General features: G+C 33.2%; 1 protein-coding gene across 3 annotated transcripts in view; it reads left to right on the top strand.

The window, feature by feature from the left end:
* Nucleotides 1–20,829, top strand: part of MAN1A1 (mannosidase alpha class 1A member 1) — a 166,940-nt gene that overhangs the window by 140,122 nt on the left and 5,989 nt on the right. For all 3 annotated transcript variants that reach the window (XM_074309988.1, XM_074309989.1, XM_074309987.1), the window contains 4 exons: nt 1,941–2,034; nt 5,748–5,863; nt 13,393–13,612; nt 14,924–15,096. In XM_074309988.1, coding sequence (XP_074166089.1) covers nt 1,941–2,034; nt 5,748–5,863; nt 13,393–13,612; nt 14,924–15,096 — 603 coding nt within the window. The remainder of the gene's footprint in view (nt 1–1,940; nt 2,035–5,747; nt 5,864–13,392; nt 13,613–14,923; nt 15,097–20,829) is intronic.

Below are 20,829 nucleotides of genomic sequence, written 5' to 3' on the forward strand. Positions count from 1 at the left end.
TGATAAGGTAAAGATGGAAGATTGAAGCCTTGGGGAGATACAAGAAGACACATCTTGTCAAAATCAGAATAATTATGCCATCCCTAAACTTGCCATTTGTGCCGCAAAATGTCTTGGCATTTTCTGTTTTCTCTGACAAGAATTACCTTTGAACTGGAAAGGGCAAAACAGAAATGGGTAAAAGGAAGTTGATACCTTATTTAAATAAAGAGGTAGTAAGAAAATTTTTCTTCATTAATTCAAGCCATCTGACCCACATGATCTATACCTTTGGTTCCTGAAGGATTGAGTAGATATGATTTCTGAGCCACTACTCAGTGACATCCAAAAGATTTTGTAGACTTGGTAGGAGACGTGTTGCATCAGTAACCTCCAATCAAATGAAAACTTTTTGAAAATAATGACTGCCTCTTTTTTTTTTTTTTTTTTTAAAGCCTCTGGTCTTTAGCACAGTGCCAGACACTGTTTTGAACTGAGAAAAGGGCCAGTACCTTGACTTTCAGATGACACAAAGCTGCGAAGGTGGGGGTGGCTAAAATATGCTGGACCACAAAATCAAGATGCAGAAAGATTTAGAGCCTAGCATATTGGACTGAATCTTATAAGAGAAGGGAAAGGAGAGAATAAAATATGTATTTCTATAGCACCTACTATGTGCCAGGCTTTGTGCCAAGTGCTTTTATAAATATCTTATTTGGGATCCTCACAATCCTGGAATAAGGTAGGTGCTGTTATTATTCTTGTTTCATTTGAGGGAACTGATGCCGACAGGGTTTAAATGGCTTGGCCATTCACCTAGTTAAGTGTTCCAGATTTGAACTTCTTCCTGGTTCCAAATCATGTACCACCAACTACTTCCAATTACAAGATGAAATTTAATAGAAATAATTTTAAAATCTTTCATTTGAAGTTTTTAAAAATTGACTTTGTGAGTACAAAATGAAGGAATCACAGGGTAAAGAAATATTAGAAAATGATATGAGAGTTTTAGTGGATATAGAATGAGTCAACAATGTTGTACATACACACACAGATTTTCTTATTGTGTACAGATTACATTTATTAACCAAACATTTATGGAGCATCTTCTTGCTTGCTAGTTTCTGAATATGTGAAAAGAAAAATAAAATAGTCCCTTGCTCTTAAGGAGTTTGTGTTCTTTTGGGAGAAAATAATATGTACCCAGATAAATTAATACAAACTGTGCAAAGTGTTTTCACAGGGGAAACTAGCTATACACAGTACAGTTTATTATATATAAAATGGCATTGTTAATTTCATAGAATACAGATGATTGTGCTGAGTGAGTCTATGAAAGGACTTTTTTATTAAGGTGGCATATGATGGAAAATGTAGCCATTTGTTAACCTTGAGGTATAAAGCTCACATTTGACTTTTGTGGAGATTCTAAGTCAATGTTAAATGATGTGACAGTCTTTGTCACTGCTGAGAAATAAACTGATTGTTTCAAACCAATTGCTTATTACTAATTTTTTTAAGTAACAACACAATTAACAATCTTCTTTGCGATGTGAACAAGCACATACAAACAAAATTGACAATTAACTTTCTTGAGAACGATGTTGTCATTAAGACATTTGAATTGATGAATGTCTTTTATTTTTGTGTTAAGAATAAACTAAGCTTAATTTTTGTTATTTCAGACTACACTACTTAAATAATTTTACCCCTAAAATGCGAAAATTAACTTTATTTTTAAATAAAACTATGAGTTGTATACTAGTTCTGCTGTATAATTTTTGTCATCAGAAATGACAGTGGAAAAAAGGCAGATTGGAAGTCAGCTTAATAGCCCAATGATCTTGGGCAAGTCATTTTACTTCTTGAAATCTTAGTTTCCTCTCAGGTAAAATGATCTGTAAAATCCCTTCCAGCTCTGAAGCTCAGGCATTCTAAAAAAATTTTATCTTCTGTTTTAGGTGTTTGGAATTCGAAATGTTCTGAACACACTGGATAAACCACAAGGCCTTTACCCCAACTATCTAAATCCCAGTAGTGGACAGTGGGGTCAACGTAAGTCACAAACATGTATTTTTGTAATGAATATCTCCTAGTATGACTAACATGGGTAGCTCTGGAAACCGTGGGTGATAGAAAAGGCCTGTAAATGGTTAAAATGTTCAGAGGCATGTAGAGAAGCCACATATTTGGATGTTTATGAACCTTGTTTTAGTCTAAATGGGGTTTTTAAAATTCATCTTACCTTGTGAAAAAGGAAAAGCCAGGCTATAAAAACTTGCCCACCACCTGAATTTTTAATGTTTAATGATCAGTGGTAGTAGTAAATGTTTTTATGCAAATTTCAGGTTTCAGAAAGGGAGAGGTTAATCAGAGGGAAATTTTTCTCTTCCCTTTATATTATTTACTTGCTTTCAGCTCTGCTCCCTTCCCTTTGCCTTATTATTTTAAAAAATTCAAATTACCTGAACCTTGAGAAGTTGGTTTTTCCCATGTACAAAATAAAGGAGTAATAATAGGCTTTTAAAATTTAATTCTTTAAAAAACTTAATTTTTAAGATGTTTGTGAAGAAGGTTGACTTTTGCTATATTCCTTAGTTTGTTCAATATTATGTTTCCATGGTTTGTCCTCTTTTAATGAGTTTTACATCTCTTTTTTAGTATTTTCTTCCTTTTTATCATTATTCTGAGATACTACTCTGTGCTAGTCATTGATACTCTAAATTCATTTGTTGCTTTTGATGGCTACAATGTGAGGCTCTAAGCCTTTTAACAGAATAATTGTCACTCTCTAGTTTGACATAATAAATACTCTTCATTGGGGAATTTGTCATAAATAAAGAAAAATTTGAATTGAAAATGGAACACATAGGTCTCCTCCCATTTTTTCTACATAAATCTATCTTGCTACATTTATTTGCTCAATTTTTTGAAAACATGGCAACAGACTATCCTATCACTCATAATTTAAAAATACATGATATTTGTGATGAGTTATTAACAATATTAACTTCAGAACATTGTATTTCTACTAAATTGGTAACAGTAAATTAGAAAGTTTTCTTTGTTTTATGTTTTAAAAGATGTCAATGTTTAAACATTTGGTAAATATGTTTAAGACACAAATCAAATGAAATCTAGTAGTAAAAAATATGAAAATATTTCATTGTCTCTTTTTAAAAAATCTTTTTTAATCATGATCTTTTCTCTGAAGTATTAGAATCCCCTGTCCTCAAGTACTTGCCCCCATGCTTACGAGTAATTTTATGGAGCCTGATCCTATCAGGAAAGAATAAATTACTCTATTCTGTGAAGGACATTAACTTTCACGCTCTTAGAGTACCAATTTAGTGAATTTGGGCATGAAAATTGATGTTCCTTTTAGAAATAGGTAATCTTTTTTCACTGATAGGATCAGTGAGTTATCTCCTAGGTCCACTAATATGTTTACAAAGAAACACTGTCTACAAAAACAATCACCCAAATGCAGAGAGGAGGAAGATTCCATAGTTTACTGAATTACAAAAAAGATAGTTTTTACCTTCCTATTTCTGTCTTTGTGATTGATTCTCTCCAAATATAAAATTGTTCATGGTTGACGAAGAGAGAGAAGCCAATCGTGGTAATTTTCAAAATGATTTAAGGAATTTGTCTCATCAAATCATAAGCATTTCTTTTTTTTCTTTTTTTTTTTTTTTTTCTTATTTTAATCCCTGAGTGCAAGAGATAGGCACTTTCAACATATTGATTGGTTGGCTTAACTGACCAATTTTTTCTTTTCTAATTCTTTTTTGTTTTTGATTATAAGAAATAGCTCTCTGGGAGGGTGCATCAAAGGGAGAGATAAAGGGAAAATCTAGGTGATGTAAAAACAAAAGTTTTGATCAAAATCAGTAGCAGTATACAGAAAAGAACAGAAGAAAATTTAACAAGGAAACAGATAACTGGAATATAATTGATACTATTGTGTTCTGTGGTACTTTTTTTTAAAAATGGCACTTGATAGAAATTTCATATATAATATTTTTTCTGTTTCTTGCATATTAAGATGTTTTTAGGTATTTATATTCTGTGTCTGTGGCGTGCATGCAAGCAAGAGAGAGAGAGAAAGAGAGAGAGAGAGAGAGATTTGCTAGTTTTTAAGTTCCATTGCTGTGCTCAGGAAAGACAAAGCTGGACCATTGCCATTGTTCCTGTAAATTCATTTAGCCCTGTTGTTTTGACAGTAACTGGACAGTGATTTGCTTTAGCATGCATCAATCGGATTTGTCTATTACAGTAATGTTTATAATAATAGGTCTTATAATTGATGAGATTGTGCTTAGCCTGTTTAGTTTGCAAATGTCAGGGATTTCAATGGTGATTAATTTAGTAAACTTTAAAGGTCAATTCAAGTTATTATTCAAAAACTAACCTTACGGTATTAAAAACAGACTTCTAAAAAATTAAAATTATTTTGAATTCTCAATGAGCAAAACTATCTTTTGACTAAGTGAAAATATAAGTCTTACCCAGAGGTCATATTTCCATTTTTGTGGGTATAGTACTTACTTGAAGTTGATTATAAATTTTGATAACTTGGGTAATGGCAGCATCCAAAAGAAAAATGTGTTGACAACTCCACTTTAATATTCATTTACTTAATTTGATGTTAACCAGCTCTTCCATACAGTAAAAAAGCAGAGCATTTCATAGGAAAGATTTAATAAAATTACTCTAAAGTTACAAAAAATGTTTTAATATTTCAAAGTTGTTACCCCCAGGTGATCAGTTTATTTATGAATTGCAAGGGTGATACTTTTAAAAAATTATTTTTTATAGTGAGGGAGCAGATAAAACTGAAAGTACAAGGATGAGTTTCAAGTCAAAAACTAAAACATTTGTTTTTATAAATAATTGTTTACCCTAGTATGTAACCTGGAGATCAAACTTCATACATTAATTGTTTCTGTGATACTATGCAGAAGATCCTGAACTGAATACATGCAATGTTGTTGTTGCTATTCAGCTTTTTCAGTTATGTATGGTTCTTTGTGACTTCATTTGAGCTTTTCTTGGAAGACATACTGGAGTGGTTTGCCATTACCTTCTCCAACTCATTTTATAGAGGAGGAAACTGAGGCACCTGGCTATGGAAGTAGAACCGCCTACCATTAATTAGAACTATTAGAATTAGAACCTATCTAATTATGAATTAATTACATGGGTTGTCAACTTTCTAGTATGTTAGTCAGAATCGCCTTTTCTTCATGCAAAAACCCTTATTCATTCACATAGGAAAAACGCTAAAATATATATAACAATTAAATACATTTGAAATATTTTTTACGTAGAGAAAATGATAACAATATTTAGGAGTTTTCCCCTATGAGTTAAGATATGGTAGCAGAAATTCCCTTCCCAATGAGCACCCAGACTATGGACTTAAGTGTGACTCAGATTTTTATTTTTAAAGCAGGTACAAATATAATTTGGTTAAAGTCTAAGGAAATAAGGAGTATTCTGTTTTTTTAAAGAAATATAAATGGAGTGTCAAGAATAAGATTATTTTTATTTATTTAGAGTTAAGCCACTTCTAGCTCCAACTTTACATTTAGAAAATCATCATGATAATGAATTATAGTTCTGATAATAATGTGTTATATTAATTATTCATTTTAAAATATTCTTCTATAGGATTTAGTATCCTTGTTACTGACAAATTGTGATATGTTTTCTAAATTGAAGTTTGTATCACTGTATAATTCTTTATTTCCATATCTTTTCAGATCATGTATCAGTTGGAGGACTAGGAGATAGCTTTTATGAATATTTGCTAAAGGCATGGCTAATGTCAGACAAGACAGATTTAGAAGCTAAGAAAATGTATTTTGCAGCCGTTCAGGTAAGCCCAATGTTTAATCATCTTGTCATATAATTCTGACCTCTAATGTTTCTGCTAAACCTGCTCTTTTAAAAAGTGAAATTATATACTTGCGAGTTAACAGAATATTGTCAGTAAAGTACAGCTCAATGTTGGTTGATATACTTGTAACAAAAATAATAATTCTTAAAATACTTAGAGCAGTGAAGATTTTTAGTATATTTCAAATCTTAACCCAAATTTGCATACCTGGATATGGAAACAATCTTTGTTTTACAACTAAAAGGACTTTTTGTTGTTTTTTATTACCAAGCCACAATTAAAATTCAGCAGAGACTGAGTGTTGCTCTTATGTTCACTAACTGGATAAAGTACTCCAAGGTTGGAGATTAATCTAATGATCATCTAAAAGTTTGACACTGGTAGCTAGCCCAACTTTAAAAACTGACAATTGCATGCTTTGCCACTTGAAGAGGATTTGTATATAAAACTCTACATTTTATCAGATTGATAAATAAGGCCAAGTTGTTTATATTACATTAGAAAAGCATTATTTTATAAAAAGATCCACATATTTAGGGAGTATTTATTGAGTTTTTCTGTGCACTGTAACTGGCTTTGTATGAAATACAAAAATAAATAAATAATCTAATGGTTTTTGAATATAAAGTCAAAAAGGAAATGATTTCATTTATAAAAAATTCATATGTAACTAAAAAAGATTGAATCTATTATATAAAGTAAGACTTTCCTTACAACTTGTAAAATTACCCACATCAAATAAAGTTATGTATAAAAAGTACTTTGCCAACTCAAAGCTCTACTAAAATGTTAGCTATACCTACGTTATAATCATGAAGCAGTTATGTCAGTAATTATCACAATTTTGAATATGTTTATCACTGCTAATATGGTAAAAATAGTATCAGGCCTCTTTCAGGTATTACAAAAATTATCAATTGACTATGAATTCTGCAAGCCTTGAATATTTTTAGAAATTCAAAGTGAGAATTAGTAGTAGAACTGAATGCCTAATCAAGACTGAATAGCCATTGTTTTAGCATTGCATCTAAGCAGCCTAGTGGGAAAATGTGATCAGTTTGTGGTCATCAAAACCTGCCTTTATGAGTTAATTACATGGGTTAATTGTTAGTCGGGTAATAAACATTTAATAAGTACCTGCTATATATGTCAGGCACAACATAACTTTAAATAAAAAATAAGACCATCCAGTTCTGTGATTATATCCCAATCCTAATGAATAATTGAGCTCCTCTTAGATAAACTTGAAAAAAGCAACTTTTTGATCCAAGTACAAGTTTGAGTCTCCAGGACTAGAGTTATAATCTATACCAAAAGAAGTCATTCAGCAAGATTTATCAAAGACGTTATGCATACAAGGATCTAAATTAATGACCACGAGGACTGTCCTGATCCTTCTCTTCTTTAAACTTATAAGATGCCAGATTTTAAGCTAGAACAGAGGTTTGTAATCTTTTTGTGTCATCAGTACCTTCTCAAAATAGCCTTTTAAAATAATTGAAAGAAATGATTAATTTCAGTTTAGAGCTTAGTTTAAAAAAAAAAAAAAAGTAAGTTTTTCCCATTTAAGTTGTCAGACCCCAAACTACTATCTAGAATCTTTCTTAATATAATAATGTTAGTCCATGTAGAGGGTCACAGTCAGTGGGGAAACCCTTCAGCCCAAAGGGAACCTGCTAACAATGTCTGGTTAGGCTCCCCATCTTCCCTAAGGGCTCTTGGCCTTCCTGAGAAGTTAGAGGGCAGTGACAACCTGTGTTGAGTTTGAAGCAGAGTGATACCAGGTGGCAAACTATGTACAATAACAAGTTGTTTATGTGGTCCCACATACACAGTGTTGTTTTTGTTACATAATATAAAGGGGAAAGTCCTTGAAATAAACAAACTCCATTTTTCCACCATCCCCAGGAGTCCCACCTCATCACTTCTCCACTAGGAAGGTATATTTTAATCACCCAGGTGTGGGGGTTTTTGTCACCCCCAACTTGGGGGCTCTAGAAAGCAGGACATAAGAAGTCCATTGTATATTGGCAAAAAATAAAAAGATAACCCATCATTCCATATTAATTAAACACTTTATTATTAGTGAATTACATTTGGGAACCATTGATACCGAAATCTCACATATTGCCAATTCCTATGGTTTGCTTTATGCCACATTCTAATTATTCCGATAATAGTTTATTTGAATGTTCTAAATTGAATTGATTTGATGTTACAAGAAAGGCAGCTACCTGAGAGCTTAGAAGAAAGTTTGTTCCAAATCACCAGAATTGTACCCTCACAGTTTTTTTGTTTTTTGTTTTTTGTTTTTGAGGCTGGGGTTAAGTGACTTGCCCAGGGTCACACAGCTAGGAAGTGTTAAGTGTCGGAGATCAAATTTGAACTAGGGTCCTCCTGAATTCAGGGCTGGTGCTCTATCCACCTAGCTGCCCCCCCCTCACAGTTTTTAATTGATTCCCTTTAGAGAACTCATTGACAGGAAAAACTCATTAAGAAGAAATCCCACAAAAATGTTTCCTGTTTCTTTTAGCAATAGTCAAAATAAATTCTTAATCCTTAAACTCCTAATTTTGAGAAGCAATAGTTGTCTTAAAAGAAATTTTACTCACAGCATATGGGTTATTGTCAAGATGCCATACACCTAAAATTCTGGTGGACACAAATTTGTAATAGAAAAACTAACCTTCAGGGAGGTATATTTAGAGATTTCTAGTGTTCATAGTGCAAGAAAAAACAAGTTGGATCAGTTTTCCAGCATTTTTTACTAGCCTCATTTTCAAAAATAAAATTGACAACTGATTGGTCCCATATAGTTTTTTGTTTTGGTTATTTTAATGTATTTCTTGCAGCCTTAAATTTACTGTCTTCTAATTACTGTCCTCCCTAGCCACCTCACTTGCATTATCAGCATGATATATCTCTGTTTTTGTTAATGAAAACACTTCCTGAATGGTGCTTCAGAAATAAAAAAACATACAAGTCTTCATTCTTAGCCGTTACATTTAGAAATTTTAAAATGTGACAGTCATTCAATGATAATTTATTAAGCATTTTTGTGTGAATTTTTGGGCTAGGTATTAAGGATTTGATGGAATAACATGAAGACAAAAAGTAATTATAAATAAATAAAAAATATAAATATAAATTGTCCAAAACAAACTTACATTCTAGTGGGGAGAAATGATGTATCCACAAATCTAAATTACATACAGAATAAATAAAAAGTAATGTGATTTAATTGGAAGATAGATGTTAATAACTGGTAGGATTGGAAAGTCCCATATAGAGCACTTGAGCCAAAACTTAGAAGGGAACTGGTGATTCCTGAGTTCAAATCTGGCCTCAGACACTTAACACTTACTACCAGTGTGATCTTAGGCAAGTTCCTTAACCCTAATTGCCTACCCATAAGGGAGGGAGGGGGAAGGAAAAGATCAAAACATAAGATTCATGAAGTGAGGGGATCGAAGTTAAAGCACAATATCTGTTTTGCATAGACTCTTGGTAGGCATTTAATCATAAGGTTATCATTGATGCCTTAAAAGATAGACTGGAGGCATATTGCTTAATATATGTTAATTGGTTTATAATAATGGTTAAAAAGAAGAGTTTGCTATTTGTCTTAGAGCAGGGTTCTTCACCTTTTTATGTGTCATGAAGTCCTTTGCCAATGTGATAAAGCTTTATCTAGCCCTTTACAGAATAGTGTTTTAAATGCATGAAACAAAATACACAGAATGAAAAAGGAAATCAATGGTTAGTGAAGTCAGTCTCTAACTTGATTGTTACAGCAAGCACTTATGATGTACTGTGTTAAACAGCACTTGGGGTATAAATAAAGGCAAAAATAGTCCCCATCATTAAAAAGCTCATAACAGTTATGTATGCGCATGATATATACAAGATAAAATTTTTTTTCCCATTTCAGGACATATGGGACCCTTGGTTAAAAACCTTTGGAAATGATAATATTCTCTTGCAAAATACTTACTTGAAATAAATTCCCAGAGTTTTTGTGCAGAAAATATGAGGAATCACTAATAACAATTTTTTTCTCTTTTTGGTTTTATTTTATTTCTAGATCCTTACTCCCATTTTCTACTATTTTCCCACCTTTGCTGCAGAAGTAGGAAGGAACCACCTAGAACCAAGCACCATGTTATATATATTTCTGCCTGTTACATTTATTGCCATGCCCCCCCCAAAAAAATCACCTAGTAACTAACTTGTGATGAACCTTTCCAAATTTAGTGAAGTTAGTCCTTTGGCAATATAGACTAGACCCTTTTTAACTAGGTGAACCCAACCTAGATATTACTGTGTTCTTCTGCCTTTGCCTTGGAGAACTCAAAATCAATTTCATGATATTATGAGTCAAATAATCCAAACCATAGCCACAAAAAAACTATTCAGTTGTGGAACAGGTTATAGTGTCATTTTATAACTTGATCAGATTGATACCAGAAATAACATAGGACTTCATTGAGGATCCATCACAGGACAAGAATGACTTTCTATCCAATCTCAAACTATTACTGTTGCTATGTAGAAAAAATAATTTCTTCAAGTCTCTGCTTGAAGGACTTTATTGCAGTTTGTGCTATGAGTAGTATAAACAGCTAAGATGTTCTATTATATCAAGAGAGTATGAAATATTAATGTAATTCTAATCCCACTGTAAAATTAGAGTGACCACAGTTCATGAACATAAGCATTGTTCATTGAGTTACTGTAATTTTGATTTTGTTATGATTTCACATGCATAAAAATGTCAGAGAATAGGAAATATAGAATAAGCTTGATTATGAACTCCAATTCCATTTTAATGAACTTAATTGCATCATGAAGAAAATAGACTCAGAAATACATAACAAACAGCCTTATTTATCTTTTTACAAAACATATTCCATCTTCCCTTTCCATACCTAGAATGTTTTCCCTCCTCACTGCCTCCTTGTAGAATCCCTGGTTTATTTCAAAGCTCAATTCAAATGTTGCTTCATACATGAGGTATTTCTTGATCCCCTCCTCTAAATGTCTCTGCCTCCAAATTACATTATATATTTTTTCAGATCCATTAAAATATGTGTTCATATTGCCTACTATGATTAAATTAAATTTCCTAGAGTCAAAGCTGTTTTGTTTGGAACTTTGTATTGCCAAAGTCTAATGCAATATTTGAAATATAGCTGATCCTTTATAAATGCTTAATGATTGATAAGAAATAAAAATTCAATTCATTTTTTTAAAGTATTAATCACTTATTACTGTGAGCAAAGTCCTGCCTCCAGACTACCTTCCCTAACTCAAAGCTCTGATGATCATCTACCTCAGTGACTCCCCACTGTTTACCAAACAATGTTGATGTTTCTTAGCTTCACTTTCAGGATTATCCATGTCCAAGTTCCATCCTACTTTTTTAATCCTTATATTACATTATTCTTTATTTCTAACTCAGGAAGCACAATTCTATACATTCCTACCTCTTTGCCTTTTCCTTATGCTCTTCCAGATGTCATCTCTCCATCCCTCATCCCAATCTCTGGTTTTCCATTTATTACCCACCCTTAAAACTAATCTCCTCTACTTGGTGAAATCTTTCTTAGTTTCACCTTACTCTTCTAAAGTGTTCTCCCTCTCCCTTTTGATTTGCAAAGCTCTTTGCATGTAAAATTTTACACACACACACACACACACACACACACACACACACACACACTTTCCCCCCCATATTTTGTCCTTGAGAACAAGGATTCTTTCTTTTCTTTTTCTCTAAGGATCTATTTCAATTAAACACACAAAAGTTACCATAAAATGTAAATGGGAAAAACCCTGAGCCTAGAGTTGGAAGATGGATCTTAGGCAGATCCATCAGCCTTTTCAGGCTTCTGTGTCCTCTGTAAATTGAAGGGATTGGACTAGATGATTTTTAAAATTCTGTCTAACTCCAAATCTCTAGTCATCTATTCAAGGTAGTTTGCCATGGGATAGAGCTATCAAGACAAAAACAAACATTCTTTGCCTTCAAGGATCTTACATTCTGTCACAATATAATATGAAAGTTAAATACAATGAATTATATGATAAAAATAAATACAAAGCAACTTGAAAAGAGAGTAATTGATTGATGGCAAGGAGGGAGCACAAAAGAAAGCTTCTGACCCCTAGTGATGTTTTTCCTGATCTTCCCAACTGCTCATTTTTGTCCCTTCCCTCCACAAAAAAAGGTACCTTGTATATATTTGTGCATACTTAAGTATTATGTAAAAACTGTACATAATGAGATTTGTGTCACCAAACTGGGATGCTCTCTCTTTATTTCTGCTTACTGACTTCCTGGCTTTCTTTAAGCCCCAATTAAAATCCCATTATCTATAGGAAGTCTGTCCCAAATTCTCTTAATTTTAGTGCCTTCCCTCTCATTTTCTTCTTATTTATTCTATATATTTGTACATTGCGTTTACTTGTTTCTGCCATTAGATTGCATTCTTCTGTATTCTCAGAACTTAGCATAGTGTCTGGAATGAAAAAGGCACTTGTAAGAGATGGTTATTGATTCATATATAATGCTCTTTTTCTGTTTTTCGTGTATAAAATGTTCTCTTTTGTTTGGTGTTTGTCAAGTTCAGAACAAACAAACAAATAAATAAATGGATGGATAAATCTGTCACTCAAAAGGCATTTAAATGCATACCTACTATGTGCCAATCACTGTGCTAGGAATATAGGACAAAAAAAGCAGCATTTCCTGCCCTGTGCTATAGCAGTTTATATAAATTACTTTTAAAATAAAAATATTCCTGTTAAAATTTTTAACTCAAATGTTATAAAACTATGCTTACATAGAACTATACATGGAATTCCATTTTTTTACATTGTAATGATATCATACAGTATTTTACATACAAAGATGCTACTGACCAGTAAGACCAATGCATTGAGTGTTGCTTTTTGTTTTTTCCCTAGCTGTGGGGATAGAGGTACTACTCCCTTGACATTATTCATGGGGCCCATTTCCACCCTCCCCCCATGTTCTCTTTGAAAAGGTTCTCCTTGGAAAGACACTGAGATTAGGTCATTTCACAGATCAGGAATAAAGTCCATCTATGAGAGAGGAACAAAATTGACTAGAAACAAAGTTAACTAATGATAACAAATTTCAAATCATGTTTTGAAAATTCTGTTAGTATCACACATATGATTTGGTTTTATAAATAAACTAGATAACATAGTTAGGAAAACTTGGGTTCAAATCCTGCTTTTGACTCAAACCAGCTCTAGGATCATGGACAAGTCATAATTTCTTTGTGTCCCGGGCTATTTCCTATGATGAGTTGCTGATTAAATCAGATATCAAAATTGTGTTGGAATCAAAAAAATCACAAAAGCCAAAAACAATCATTTAGAACTTTTAATCTGAGGGAGATAGAGAGACAGAGACAGAGATGAGTGAACTTGGAAAACCAATAAATGTACACATCTTTAAAATAAAATCTCATTCTCAGGCCATTGAAACTCATTTAATCCGGAAATCCAGTGGTGGTCTGACCTACATTGCAGAGTGGAAAGGTGGCCTTTTGGAACACAAAATGGGTCACCTGACTTGTTTTGCTGGAGGCATGTTTGCCCTTGGTGCCGCCTGTGCTTCTCCAGAGTTAACACAACATCACATTGAACTTGGCGCTGAAATTGCCCGCACATGTTATGAGTCATACAACCGCACTGGTAAGTACTATGTTTCTCTTTCTTTGAATTCCTCTTATGTGGCTTTCCTTAATTATAAGAAAAATTAACCATTTCATTGCTGATTTAAAGTATACTAACAGACCTTTTAAGTGTTTTAATTCATATTTTAGGGCTTCGAAGACTTTGATTTTTTGGTTTATGTACTCATTCTCTCCACTGATATAGATCAGAACCCCTCTGCCTTAGTAGGCAATCTTTGTGCATTGCTCTGACAGAAAAGAAAGATTATTTGAAGGGTAAACTCCAGGTAATGAACATTCTGACTTAGCTCTTTTGGTCCTTGAACAATAGACATATTGGACCTAGACTTTTTTAGCTTAACTTTGGACCTGATTATAATTTTTTTTTTTTTTCCTCCACTGGGAGAGAGAGGTACAACCTTTGAGAAGAATCCAGATCTCCTGCAAGTAATGACACAACATCGAAGTAGGACTTCATTGGAGGTTCTAAATTATACTGCCTAAATGTGTCGATCTCATTAGGCATAAAAGATAGATAACCGAGTAGTTAATTATGTACTTTCCCATCTTTCTTATATTTTATATAAAATATATTTATATTTATAAGTTTTAATATTAAAAATTATTTTATTTATGTATATATTTTACACTGGGTTAATAAATATTGCAATCATCCATTCAGCTCCATAAACTCACTTTCATATCTTACTTTTACAGTTAACAAAGCACATTTCTCACTACAATCCCATGGAGGGAATATAAGTATTATTAAACTTATTTTGCATGTGAGGAAACCGAACCTTAAAAAGCATAAGTGTCTTGTGTCCATAGCCATATGTTGGTCAATGACAAAACTTGAACTCATTCAGGTTTTCTGATTGCAAGTTCATTGATTTTCCTACCAAGCCAAGCAGCCTCTTCTTTTGAGGTATAAGGGAATTGAAACACAGATTAGAGAAATAATTTGCTTTGGTCACAATAAATTGGAATTCTTATCCTTCAATCTGATGTTGAGATAGCTAGAATATGATATTTCACAGTTCCTTGCATAGAGAAAGTAGATAGTAAATGTTTGATGAATTAATGTGTGGAAAGTGAATTGGGTTTGGGGATTGAGGTTTTTTTTTGCCATTTTCTAAAATAGACTTATGACTAACTTGAGCTAGGACAGGTAGTCAATATTAAGTATTGTATATATATCTAAGTAGTTTCAGAGTTTTTATTTTGCTATCTTTTTCTTGATTGCAGCCTAGAAAATCACTGACATCATTTAAGTTGAAAAACTAAAATTCAATATACGGAATCATTGTTTTCATTTTGTGTTCTTTAGCAATGAAACTGGGGCCAGAAGCTTTCAGATTTGATGGTGGTGTGGAAGCCATTGCTACAAGACAGAGTGAAAAATACTATATCTTAAGACCCGAAGTGGTTGAGACTTATATGTATATGTGGAGATTAACCCATGATCCAAAGTATAGGAAATGGGCCTGGGAAGCTGTAGAGGTACTGTCTTCATTTTAATTTCTATATATTTATGTTGTATTTTGTATTTTTTGTTTTTAAAACAAACTTGTCAGGAAATATCAAAGAGCTTTAAGGATCTTATCTGGTGCCTTAACCACTTTTTAATTCCAATCCCACTTATAAATATTCTCAATGACAATGATGTCAAACTTAAATAAAAACATGGAACCATTAAACTATACATCAAGATCTCTGGAGGTTATATATTGATTTAAATAACCATATAATAATATTATATATGCTATATTTGTACCTCACTTAATTTTATTAATATTTCCCAATTATATTTTAAGTTGAGCCACACTTGGGAACATTATGAATCACCTGTCTAACACCTCTGCTCCATATTATTTGAACTTTGGTCAATCTGTAGATCAGGTGCTAATTGGTTTTTCATGCACATAAACAAATGCAAAACTTCTTTTTTTAATCTGTAGTGTCCAGTGGCCCAAAATCCCATGTCATAGGCACTCTTTCTTTTTTCATCCATAAATCTAAGGATTTAACATATTTATTTTACCTGTCAATTTTCACTGCTACTATCTACACACAATATATTATCATGCAAATTTTCTCAAATTTATAAGATAGTTGGATTTTTTTTTCCCAAAGAATTTATTATTAAGCCCCTAAGTAGCATAGTATTAGCAAGAGAAACTGAGAATCAGGAAGACCTGAGTTCAAATTTGACCTCAGACATTTATCTAACTTTGACTTGGGCCTTTTTCAACACAAGTTCCTTGTCTGTAAAATGGAAGTAATTGTAGTACCTTACAGAGTTGTTGTAAGGATCAAATGAAATAACAAATGTACAAATCTTAAGTATTACATAACTGCTAGCTATTAGTAGTGTTGTATATATATGAAATGGAGGTGATTTTAGTAAATTAAAGAAAGTTTACAAGTTATAGTTGCATAAGCAGTTAACCCTAGTTCTAAAAACCAACGACAGAGAACTATACCTGGTATCTTAGCTATTGTCTTCTTTCCAGATTGATCCCAATTAGTTGTCTGAGTTCTTGCTCTCCTAGGTAAGGAATTCATTTAATGAAACTGTCTTAGCCTTCTAGTGTCTACTTCCCTCTGACCTAGTTACCAGGCATGTGCAAATACTCTTCTTCTGCCTTTCTGAAGGACTTTATACCTAATGCTGCCCTATTTTGGTAGTGTGTCTTTCCAGATACTCACAGGCCATGGATCTACAGACATAATGCCTTGTCTATGACTCCCTAAATAAACAAACACATTTCCTCATTTGGTCTCCCGAGCTTTCTTATTCTGTGCTTCAGGTCTTCAGCTTCTCATCCAAAGATCTCATTGTTGTTGTTCATTAACTTCCATCATGTCCATCTCTTTGTAATCTCATTTGGAGTGTTCTTGGCAAAGATGCTGGAGTAGTTTTCTTGGCAAAGATGCTGGAATAGTTTCCTTCTCCCACTTCATTTTGCAGATGTGGACAGTGATTATAATACAGGGTTAAGTGCTTTGCCCAGGGCCACATAGCTAATAAGTATCTAAAGCTGAATTTGAATTGAAGTCTTCCTGACTTCAGGGGAGCTGCTCCAAGCACTGAGCTACCTAGCTGCCTCAGAGATCCAAGCCCTAAAAATTCTTTCCTCCATCCTCTCTATTTCTGATTGGATTGCCTAGGACAAATCTCTTAACCATTCATAATGGGTAGCTCTGCCTTTCTTGGTTATGTTGCTTTATCTGCCATCTAATATTCAAGCCTTAACCCCAAATCTTAAAAACTAGGCCTTTCTGGTCATGTCTTCCTGACCTACCCAAACTGCTCTTTTAGAAGGTCTCCTGGGTTGACTTTTGGGCCTTATTTCTTATCCTGCACCTGAGGTTCCCTCTCTCTGCTCAATTCTGAGAGACTTAACTGATACGACAAATGACCTGGGGGCCAGTGACACTGAATACTTGTCCCTCCCAACTGTCCACCCTAACTCCTCTTCCTTTTTTCTCAGGGACTTTCACATGGCTCATGTCCTTCTCTCCCCTTCCCCTAAACAAATAATGATTTTTAAAATTGTTAACCTTTATTATATATTAATATTTCTTTTGTGTTTTTTCACGCTATACTTTATAAATACTATGTTCCAGGCACTAAACAGTACAGATAAAAATTAGAAAAAAAGACAATCCCTGCCCTCAAAGAACATAGTCTAATGGGGGAAGACAACACATAAAAGGATGCTAAAAAGTGGGATGGGGGTAAGGTGGTCCACCATAGGGTATGTTGTCTATGGAATCAAAGCAAAATCCAAAGTATTGTTTATTAAAAAATGGAGTTACCAGGAAAGTTGTGAGCTCTTTATAAAGGAAAATTTGGGGAAGAATTTCATGTTCTTTCCTTCAATCAGAGGGGAAAAGCAACTGAGGGTGAATTAAGAAGATTAGAAAATCCAAGCCTGAGTCATTCTTCATGGTTCTGAGATTTCAAGTGATCAGCTTATCCTGAAGAGGAAGATATATTGTTTCTTGAGTTGAAGCCAAGAAGAGCTGCTTTCTTCCCCAAAAAAAATATGCAACGAAGTTAAGAACAACACCGAAGTTCTTCTTCAAATTATGCTCCCAGTTATTCCTCAACATCTGCTTTTAGATCTTTGACATGCAGACTTGATAGACTCCTGAATCTCAAATTTTTATAGTAATACAAGCAATAGCTTAAATTCACCTGAGGATTTTCAAGAAGGAAACTATTAAGCCTGAGTCATCTTCCTCAGTAGTTGCACGTATTTTGATTTCCTTTATATATTCTTTTTAAAGTGATAAACCTCATTGTGTGAGAGATCCAATGGTATTTTTCTTCTCTCAGCATTCATGTATGAAAAAATAACTTGACTGACAGATTAAAAGATTATACTTTAAGAAGTCATAATATAATCCCATTGTTTTACAGATGAAAGAACTAAGGCACAGAAAAGTGAAGTTATTTGTCTATATATAGCTAGTTTCAGAACTGGGATTTGAACCTCGCTCCTAATACTTCAAATCCCACACTCTTTCCAAGTACAATTCTTGCTGCCTTATTTTTATGCCATCTAGGCTCTGTGATTTTTCACTATGTAGTACATTGAATAACCCAAGTAAGAATTTACGGCTACAGTTGTTTCTTTAGAAATCAGTATTTTCAGGATCTTTTCAGGTAGAGTTTTCACTCTTAGGATTTGTTCGTTTAGGCTTTTTTATTTTGGTTGTTATTGTTTTGTTTTGTTTTTAATTAGGTTTTTTGATTGTTTCTTTTTTAAAGACCTTGTGTTTGGTCACTGTAACTAGCCTTAGTATGTCACCTTTTCTTTCCTGAGACAGTTTTTTCCCAAACGAATCTTTGATAGTAGGACTTTTTTATTCCCCTTGTAACTAGTTCTTTAGACTCTTTATTCTCATTAGATTAAACATGCACATTTGAAATAAAAGATATATATTATAAACAAACTGAAAAATAAACATAAGGCCATCAAATCAAAAGACAATTTTATTTTTTTTTATGATTTTTGAAGTTTTCTGCCTCCTTGTTGAAAATGTTATTTTAGTGTTCTGCCATATTTTAAAAATTAAAACTGGATTACTGATGTCACAGTCTATATAGAGTAAAAATTTTTATTCAGCTGTGAAATTAAAATGATCTGCTGGATTCAAGTCATTTGTATAAATACAAACATTTCTGTTTAACTAGCCATGGTATCACAATAAAGTAAGGTAAAAAGTTTAATATGTTTTATTCTCACATCCAGATTTTACATTCTCTAAGCTCCTATTTCCAGAACCTTCATTATAACTATGTAGTTGTAATATTAACATCTCTCTCCAGTTAGTGGCCAATAAGGTCATTCCAATAAGCTGCTACACTCCTCATCTCTCACGCTACACCTTCTACTTTTAAGCATGCATGAATTCATCTGCGATTGCTATTGAATAATGAGCACAGGACTACAATGCTCATTGAACTGTCCAGTAAAACCTTTGTTTCTTTCGGTTTTGTTATCAGCTTCAGTAAGCATTGTTCCAGAGACATATCAGAAATTGAAGTACTTTTTTCTGGATATTGACTTTCTCTCTGTTCAGGTCTACCCAGGACTTGCTTACCCATTTATTGTATAATAATGGATAATTAATGTTCACATCTAACCTCAGAAGTGTACTAGCTATATCACCATAGGCAAATTTTCTTAACCTCTATTTGTCTCAGCTTCCTCATCTGCAAAATGGAAATAATCTTAACCTGCCTCTCAGTGTTAGTGTCATACTTAGTACAGTCTCTAGCACACAGTAAATGCTGTAAAAATGCTGACCATTATTCATATTGAAAATGCCATCTGCATATTATCTCAGAGAAAAGAGTAATTAGAAAATAATTATAAATTATCCTGAAATTAAACTGAGAAGTAGAGTAATATCATGAACTCACTACTTAGCCTCAAAGCCAAGAGGACCTGAGTTCAATTCCTGTCCCTATTTATATGGCTCTGAGCAAATTCCTTAATCTCTCAGTTCTCTTTGCACTTCTAAAACTATATTTTGCAAAAAAAAAAAAAAAAAGTGCCAATCTAAAATGCTAGAAAATTTCATCACCCTGGAAATCACAAGTCCAGTCCACATGCCTAAAATTAAGTGTTACATTGAAAAAGTTACTGCTTTTTTTTTTTTTTTTTTTTTTTTCTTTTCAGAGAGCACTTTGAATGTATTGGATATAGCTGTTTATGATTTTTAGTGTTGCAGCTTTTTGCAAGTTCATATAATGGATCCTGTTAGTTAAGATATTCGTGGGGAGCCTGGACTCATTACCTCCATAAAGATAAAGCTTTTCATCTCTCATTTACAATTACTATTCTTCTCCCATACTGGCAGGCCCATGTAGATTGAGCAGAGTTCCAGCTGGTAGTCAAGATTGGTAATGATTAAGGCATTGTCACAAATTAGGAGCTTTAGAATTGAGTGACCAATTCAAAAATAAAGAAATTCTGTAGAGAGAAAAAAAATAAACATATATGTAATTTTGGAACTTGGAGGAACAAGTTTTTATATAATCTATTTTCTAGAGATGGAGACTTGTTGATGTGGTAGAAAGGGCCAACTGGGACTAACAGTAGTAACTATTCTTATATTTCTCTTTTTGGCTTGCTAATCACTTTATATGTGGGGAATAAAGGCATATTTAGCTTAATAGTAACTTATATAGTGCTTTAGGAATTTTATATAGCTTTGCAAACCTTGGATATTTCTTTTTGTTCTTTGCAGTTTTCATTTATGAGTTCTTGAAATATACCTCTGAAAAAAACAGGCTTTTTAAAAAGTCCGTTGTATTTCAAATGCAGCTACTTGACTATCCTTTAAACCCAAATCTCTCTGATTTTCATGAATTGGCCAATAATAGCCATTGTCCCAGTCCAATCCTCTGTGGCTCATTATTGAGGTTTTGATAGCTTAGAATGAGTATAAATAGTAATTCTTTTCTGTTCTAGCCAGACACTCTGAGGGTTTTCCCCTCCCAGACTGATATTTTTGTGATGCTAAATTGGACCATCTTTTGTCTCAATTCTTACCTAAACTTTAGTCTTTAAAAAAGTATTGTCTCCTGGGAAAGATAAAAATCCAAGTTTACCCCCTCCAAGCTGGGCCATCACCAGTCACTTTTTGAAAGAGAGTGTGGCTGATTTCACTCAAATCCAATTCACAGGCAAGTCAACATCACCTTGGTGATGT

The sequence above is a fragment of the Sminthopsis crassicaudata genome, chromosome 4, assembly GCF_048593235.1.
Source record: "Sminthopsis crassicaudata isolate SCR6 chromosome 4, ASM4859323v1, whole genome shotgun sequence".
In the NCBI taxonomy this organism is placed as follows: domain Eukaryota; kingdom Metazoa; phylum Chordata; class Mammalia; order Dasyuromorphia; family Dasyuridae; genus Sminthopsis; species Sminthopsis crassicaudata.